At 49.2% G+C, this 7210-nt stretch overlaps 3 protein-coding genes across 3 annotated transcripts; 2 read left to right on the forward strand and 1 right to left on the reverse strand.

Moving 5' to 3' along the window:
- Positions 1 to 133: 133 nt before the first annotated feature.
- On the forward strand, positions 134 to 1928 carry BDV38DRAFT_266690 (uncharacterized protein). The gene has a single exon (XM_032056463.1). It carries the CDS (start codon positions 544 to 546, stop codon positions 1660 to 1662), a length of 1119 nt encoding a protein of 372 aa, XP_031906734.1. The 5' UTR covers positions 134 to 543; the 3' UTR covers positions 1663 to 1928.
- A 62-nt stretch (positions 1929 to 1990) lies between these two features.
- On the reverse strand, positions 1991 to 4046 carry BDV38DRAFT_266691 (stabilization of polarity axis-domain-containing protein). The gene has a single exon (XM_032056464.1). The coding sequence runs from the start codon at positions 3885 to 3887 to the stop codon at positions 2310 to 2312; it is 1578 nt and encodes a 525-aa protein (XP_031906735.1). The 5' UTR covers positions 3888 to 4046; the 3' UTR covers positions 1991 to 2309.
- Positions 4047 to 5277: 1231 nt separating this feature from the next.
- BDV38DRAFT_266693 (putative calmodulin) lies at positions 5278 to 6857 on the forward strand. Its single transcript, XM_032056465.1, has 3 exons — positions 5278 to 5625; positions 5690 to 6158; positions 6233 to 6857. The coding sequence occupies exons 1-3, from the start codon at positions 5623 to 5625 to the stop codon at positions 6640 to 6642; spliced, it is 882 nt and encodes a 293-aa protein (XP_031906736.1). The 5' UTR covers positions 5278 to 5622; the 3' UTR covers positions 6643 to 6857.
- Positions 6858 to 7210: the final 353 nt, after the last annotated feature.

A 7210-nucleotide genomic window follows, 5' to 3' on the forward strand; every position in this document is an offset into this window, starting at 1 on the left:
TCCTCCCAAATTTTTCACCTACTTATTTTTTTCCATGGATGTACCTAATCTAATGTAAATTTAAGTAATAGGGCACGGCGGAGCACCAATGACAGAAGCCGTAGGCTACTAAGAATAAACCCCCGTCTAGTGTCGGGTCCAGAACCATTCTTTTCCTGTACGTTTATTCTTGAAATTCCCCTTTTCTCCTGGTCGGCACTTTTTACCTGTCAAGTCGGTGTCGTTTTAATAACCGTAATTAATTATAAGTCTGGGGGGCGGGAGCACGAGTGGATTTTTACATGATCATTCTCTCTTTAAACCTCATCTTCTTCTCTGTGACACCACCACTACTCCTACTACTTGGCTTCCTCACTCCCAACCACCAGATGTGTGGCCAGGTACCGTGGTGATCGTTCTTACCATGCCCCTTTCATAATAATAATAATCTCACCCTTCGTCTCTCTTTTTCTGTTTCTTACCGACACTCCTTTACATGCCCTTTTTGCGGCAAGCCATTCGTTTACAACTTCTGCCATCGTCCGAGCGCCAGAAAGCCGAACTATGCAGATCAGCAACCTGCCTCCTCGCCGACGGACTCAATTGCCCAGTCTTCGCCAATTGCTACTGACCGTCATTGTGGTCCCATCCGTTGTCGCATCCGTGATCCCATCCGCCATCTGGACAGATCTAGATTCCACCAACGCTCTCGATCTCCCGCTTAGCGGAGGGATCGTCAGCGACGATCTTCAAGATGTATCTGCTTCTCCACTCAAGGAACGTGCGACATGGGACCCTGTTCAACTCGACAGCAGCCATGAAGAAGATGCAGCTTACTCGCCCATCCTCCTAGCACCGGAGGAAGAGAACGAGCAGACCAACGACGACAACAGCGCAAAACCAGCATTATCCCAAAGATCGACAAGCAGCAGTAGCGACACCCCAACACCATTCGACACCAACCTCTCGACGAACTTCACCTCAGACAGCTGTCCGAATTTTTTCAAAAAGTTCCTCTCGGACTCCAAATTCGTCAACTGCTACGCCGTCTCCATGCTCCTGCGGGACTCCAGCTCCTTCTTCCAGACGCTCAAGTCCGCCCCAGCAACCTCTCACCTTCTGGACCTCTCCTGCGCCGCCGACGTAGACCAATGCTCGTCCCTTATGTCCGACCTCGCGTCACGCATCACCAAATCTGACGCCTGCGGCAAGGACTATGAACTCGGCAACCCAGTTGTGACAGACGCCTACACGGACATGATCATCTACGAGCCCATGTACCGCGCCTCGTGTCTGAAGAACCCCAGCACAGGCGACTACTGCTTCGTCGACGCCGCCACAAACAGCTCAAACCCTTCCGACTACGATGTCTACTTCATCCCCTACGGTAGCGCAATCACGAACGCCCCCTATCCTACCTGCAACAAATGCGTCCAGGCCTCCATGGATATCTTCGGCGAGTGGGCGCAAAAAAGCGGCCAACCGCTTGCTCATTCGTATCTCCCTTCTGCGAAATCGATTAATTCCAAGTGTGGAGTTAGCTTTGCGAATGCGAATATCACCGTTGCGGGGGATGGTGAATCGTCGTCGGCAGCGACTTGGTCGGTGCATCGTCCGGATGGGTTTCTAACGGCGTTGGTTGTTGCTTTGAGTGTTGGGGCGAGTCTTTGGGGGTTGATTTAGGTGACCCCTCCCCGTGTTCTCTGGCTCGTTCTTTTCCTTTCGCTCCTTATTCGATCCTTTTGAGCTGTAGAGAATTGTATATTCCTCATTTTTTTTTTCTTCTTTTACTTCAGACTCTCGTTCAGGTCATGGTTATGGGTTATGACAGCGGTTGCTTCTTTCTTTTATTCCCGCTTAGTTGGATATCTTCTTTCTTAATGTTTATACCTGTATTTAATTGGTTTTATTCGAACCTCTTACAATCACTACATATCATTTCCTCAGTCTACGCTCCGATATGTGTATTGAATTGTCTGACTGGAAGGTGTAATATTTATGTATTAATATCGACACGAAATCAAACGTAAGACATCAAATATCATCACAACCCTTCGTCAAATGCTAATAATATGTGCCTTGGGGCTCGTCAAGAGGTATATCCAAAACCAACGAATGAAACATATCCAATAAATGACAAGAAGTAGGGGCTATATAGAACGGTCATAATCATGATGTATCTTGGTAGATTTTCTGGTATCTCGGGTATAAGTGGTTAAGCAGTCAAGCGAAACGATCCAAGGAGGCATATAGGAGATTAAGGAGCAAGGGTGAAGTACGAGACCCAGCTATCTCATCAGTCGTGTATCCGAAGATATAGCCAACTGGTTTCACCGTAGCCCGTCACCCATCGCCACCCCAACCAGACTCTGGGGTGCTCCGAATCCCGATTCCGGTCCGGAGATGGGACTCTGCGATGCGTCTCGCTCACGCTTTACTCGGAAAAAGGCCAATTTTGCGAACCGGTTAAGTTGATTCCAAAAGTGTTGACCAGCAGGATGTTTGCTGATCCGCTCCAAAAGGTCCACCGTCGCCTCGCGGACCGTCTGATCCGGATGGAAGAGTCCCATGCCCAGGTAAAAGAGGCCGGCTTGATTTTCCGGCGTGACCGTTAGGAGCTGGCAAATGCCAGCGTAGTCTTTGACAGCATATGAAAAGGCGATGTAAATAGCCCCCGCTTCAGGTGAAGATAGTTTTAGGGTCCGGAGCCGTTCATGGTGGTGGTGAAGGTCTGGTTTGATAATCGGCCGCGTAGGATAATATATGGCTGCGATATCTTGGATGAAAGAGTAATACGAGCGTGTTGTCCGCCATCCTTCGATTCGGGAGACCGATGCCATCAATTCGCGTTGTTTCGATAACTCGTCAGGCCAGACGTGGCCGTGTCCTCGCAGTGTCGTAGGGTCTAATGGGTCCGCTTGAACCCCACTGGGGCTTTCCGGGGACAGCTCTTCATTGGGGCCTATGATATAGAGATTCGAGGCGCCATACACGGTTTCCTCGAAAGCGGAAGCGACGCGTGCGAACTTCAAGATGTAGGCACGCCATTTGGCTCGGATAGCATTCTCGCCGTGGCGGTTGGTAATGCTGCGCTGAACATCTTCCATGAATAGATTGTCTCCTGTAGGGTCGGAGTTCAAGTTCGAGGAGTGGAGATGGTTCAACGAGGCTTGTTGTTGAAAATACAAGAGTCCTTCTGTGATCGGTGCCGGCTCAACATGACTGCTGATTTTGATTCTGCCCGTAGGAAGATCGCAGAGCACATCCCACCACTCGGGATGATTGGCAAACGTAGGATTGGTCACACCGGCAATGAAGCCGGGAACCTTCAGGAGATCATCAATTTTGGTCAGATCCGTGTAAGGGAACGCATGTCTGGTGAATCCACGCAGAATCCCACCTGATGCAAGTGCGCAAGCAGCAAGCACTGCCTCTGCAACCTCTCCTGAAGGGCGATTATGACCCAGAAACACCACACGTTTTTGGGTTAACATCGCGTTGACAAGAATTATGATGGGATGGGTATAGGGACCGCTGGTGGTAAGGTGAGGGTGGATTGGAAAGGGCTGGGGGGAGGCACTATGGGGACCGGAGAAGGTTTGGATGAGCTTGATGAGAGAGAAATCCCCAACAACCTCAGGCCAGATCACCGTGGGTACCTTGACCGGAATAGGGATATCATTATAAACAATCCTGGACTCAAACTCATGAGTATCTCGAGGAAGCGTGTACTTAGGTGCCTGCTTCTTGGGTGAAGCCGGGGAGTCCGTGTCGGATGACTCTCCTTCCTCTTCAATTCGCTGGCGGATCATCTGCTCGAACTTTTCGATAAACATATCCTTGCAGTTGCTAGCCTGCAATATTTGTCGCTCTAAAAGGGACAGCTTGGGGAGCAGAGAGAGATCCATGGCATTCAAAGCATTGTACAACAAGGCTAGCGTTTCCAGGTAAGGGTTCTTGAAATAGTCTTCTAAGGCTAGAAGAAGTAAGGGCTATTGCCGTGTTAGTTCACAACTTCCGACGTCTTGTCAGACAGTGACCTACCTTATATATATGGAGGAATGAGTGGCGTGTACATATAGCCATGGCCTTCACAACCGCACCTCTTTGATTCGTTTAGTCGCGTTGCGCGCCGAGAAAGGACCAAGAGACATACCTTTTGACTGTATGGTCTTGCTTTGTATTTACAAGGTTCAGAACATACATCAACGGTGGTCCCTCGCCACCCTCATCTTCGTCATCACTGCTCTCCTCTTCGTTGCCAGACTCATCTTGGTCCTCTTCACTGCCACCGGCCCCATCGCCGTCATGGGATGCTCTAGACTTCTTGGTCTTCTTGGTCTTCTTTTTCCTCTTTGCCCCGAATGAGTCCTCATCATCCTGGTCGGCATTTGAGTCCTTGTGCAAGAAAAAGATTGTCCAATCCTGGCTTCGGACATGAGTTTGATCCGGAAGCATCAGCTCGGCCAACATGCTTTCATCACCGCTGATAGGGGCGGGGTATTGATGTTCCATGATGGGACCCCGGTCAATGTGGAAGGAGGCAACGAGTATGTATTCGACATGGCGCTCTGATGAATCATGAGGATATTGCGATTTACATTTTCGCGGTCTAAATGCAGGGGGAGCAGCGAGGTTCGGCTCATAACCACGCACGGAGATACCGGAGTTGCTCACGGATCGGTTGTGAACAAAGGACGGGGAGGGAGATAACCGGGGTATGCCATTGCTTTTGGAAGAACTGGACGTCGGAAGCGAACGAGCAGCGTCATCGGATGGTCGATGAGGGAGTGTGAGGCTCATTTTCCTATTCAGGAGACAAAAATTTGGGAGGAATGTTTCGGATTAGATCGCGGGCAAATCAACGGGGCGTTTCTGGTGGCCAAGGCGCAATGGAGACGAGCAACAAAGAAATAACCGCATGCTCCTTGGAATTAATTGATCAACCACGACTGGATCAATTATTCCAAAGGGACCGTCTGCGACTTGTAAGTCAAGCTGTCATGGTTCAGATAAGGCAGTGTTCGCCACGCTGAAAAGATCCCGTCGGAGGATTAGTTGATTGATCGACCATGTAATTCGTCCGATTCAGGGGGGGGGGAAAGGGGGAGTTTGGATAAAAAGAAGCCTTAGATTTGAAGATCCACAGCGGGGAAATTCCACGGAATCACCACAATCGCCATGATCAGAGACTCAATTGCAGGCAGATTGGATTTAAATAGTCATGACGGGATGCATGTCAATTGCTGTCTGAACTGTCAAAACTGACTCGGGTCTCACTTCTTTTAATTTTCCAGGAATGCCTCCATGCTTGCTTCTACTCCGGATTAAGCTCCCCGCACGTGCCCATTGATCGGTCGGCCCGACTTGACGCCGAAATGTTTGTTTGCTTCAGCATTGTTTGGCTGCTTTACCCTTCTGGGAAACTTATTTAGCATTCCAGTTATCGTTCGATTCGATATCAATTGAATCTCTGATAAAATTCCCACCGCCGCCACCGACAGTTGAAATACTCCCCCGCGCCTGTCGCAACGGTCGCTACTATCTACTACACTCCTCTCCACACTACTGGTGGTTGGATTCAATAGTACATCCCCTTTGCAAAATTAACCTAATCATCCACTCTGCGGCGGTACCTGCATCATGGTACGGATAATGTGTTTTCTCCCCCACAATTTCCCCATTGCCAAGCTCACCATGGTGTGCCTAGGTCACCTCGAATACTCCCTTTAAACCGTCGCCGTTATCGTTCGGCTCACCTCGTGCTTCTCCTTTCCGTCGTCCCTCTACGCCAAACTCTCCGCCTACAGGGATTCGCCCTACCACACCGGGGAGTTCACCGAGCCGAGGATACACGCCGGTAGTGTCTCCAAGCAAACTTAATCAATCATATACCGTTGAGCACGAGGATGCGTCGCCGACTAGCAGAGAGCGAATTCCGCAACCTCGGTTTTCTAGAGAGTCGCCATCCGCATCGCCGACTAGAGGGGCCGATTCACCAGATAGGTCACCGAGGGTGGGTGCCCGGGCAATGGGCATGACGGCCGGATCGTCTGATGCAGCTTCAAAACTAGCGCCGGCGCAACTCCGAGAAATCCGAGAGGCTTTCCAGGTTCTTGACCGGGATAATGACGGATCGGTGAACAAGGATGATGTCGCAGACGTGCTTGTGAATGTCGGTATGTTGTTGAGAAAACCTTGTTAAGACATGAAAAACTAGGTATGGAAGCACAAAGCTTACTGTGGTGAATAGGTCAAGATCCGTCTATGTTATCCGACTTCTTCCCCCCGGGGAGCCCTGAAACCATCAACTTCCCTACATTCTTGAACATCTTGTCCAACCTACTCGCTCCGTTATCTTCGCGCCAAGAGTTAGTGAATGCGTTGGCCGCTTTTGATGAGGACGACAGCGGCCAGATCAACGTGGGGGAACTTCGCGACGCTCTTTTGCACACGGCTCCGGAAGACGGAGAGGTTCCGCTCAGCGAACGAGAGATCAATGAAGTTCTGAATGGGTTTACCGGGCGCAGGGCTTTTGGAGGAAAGAGCAGTAAGGGCCCTGGAGGAGGAAAGCGAGGGGAGGTATTTAGATACCCGGACTTTGTCGATGGGGTTCTGGGAGGGACCCAGAATGGACAAGCAAATGGACGGCAGGAAGCTTGACGCTTGGATTTACCGTTCAATGAGTGGGTTCTGGCGTTATCGGGACTTGATGATCATTGTTTACATATAGCTCTGGAAGCTTTATTCCACTTGTATCCATCTATTTCTAGTACTTTTTTAGGTGGGACGACCCTGGATATGACGCGACGAGGTGCTACAAGAGACGTCTCAGAGTGGCAAATTAATACGATCCTGTTGGTACCAAGATATATAGGTATACGAAACTATTTTAGTTGCTACTAGTAGGTTTTATCTTTTTTTTAATTTTTATTTTTATTTTTTTTATTTTAATAGGTTGGACGAGTCAGGTCCAAGTGGTTGTATAGTTGCGGGACTATTTGATGGAAGGTCCACTCAAACACCATAGCAACTGAACCAAACTCCGGGAAAAGTAAGTTAATAAAATAATTCCATTCATTTAAATTATTGCTTGCAGCGCGTCGCGTGTCCCCGCATTCCACCTTGCCCCCGTCAAAAAGGAAAAAAAAAAGAGAAATAAAAGAAAAGATCTTCGAAAACATACTAGTAAAAGATCTCTTAGGGGGGCTTTTTTTTTTTTTTTTTTTTT

The sequence above is a fragment of the Aspergillus pseudotamarii genome (genome assembly GCF_009193445.1).
Source record: "Aspergillus pseudotamarii strain CBS 117625 unplaced genomic scaffold BDV38scaffold_173, whole genome shotgun sequence".
Classification (NCBI taxonomy): Eukaryota; Fungi; Ascomycota; class Eurotiomycetes; order Eurotiales; family Aspergillaceae; genus Aspergillus; species Aspergillus pseudotamarii.

What these genes read in the sequence shown, in the direction of transcription:
- BDV38DRAFT_266690 (XM_032056463.1), top strand. Translation starts at nt 544, where the DNA reads ATGCAGATCAGCAACCTGCCTCCTCGCCGACGGACTCAATTGCCCAGT.
- BDV38DRAFT_266691 (XM_032056464.1), bottom strand. Translation starts at nt 3,887, where the DNA reads ATGGATCTCTCTCTGCTCCCCAAGCTGTCCCTTTTAGAGCGACAAATA.
- BDV38DRAFT_266693 (XM_032056465.1), top strand. An exon ending in AGACGTGCTTGTGAATGTCG is followed by an intron (nt 6,159 to 6,232) that starts GTATGTTGTTGA and finishes TGTGGTGAATAG; the next exon opens with GTCAAGATCCGTCTATGTTA.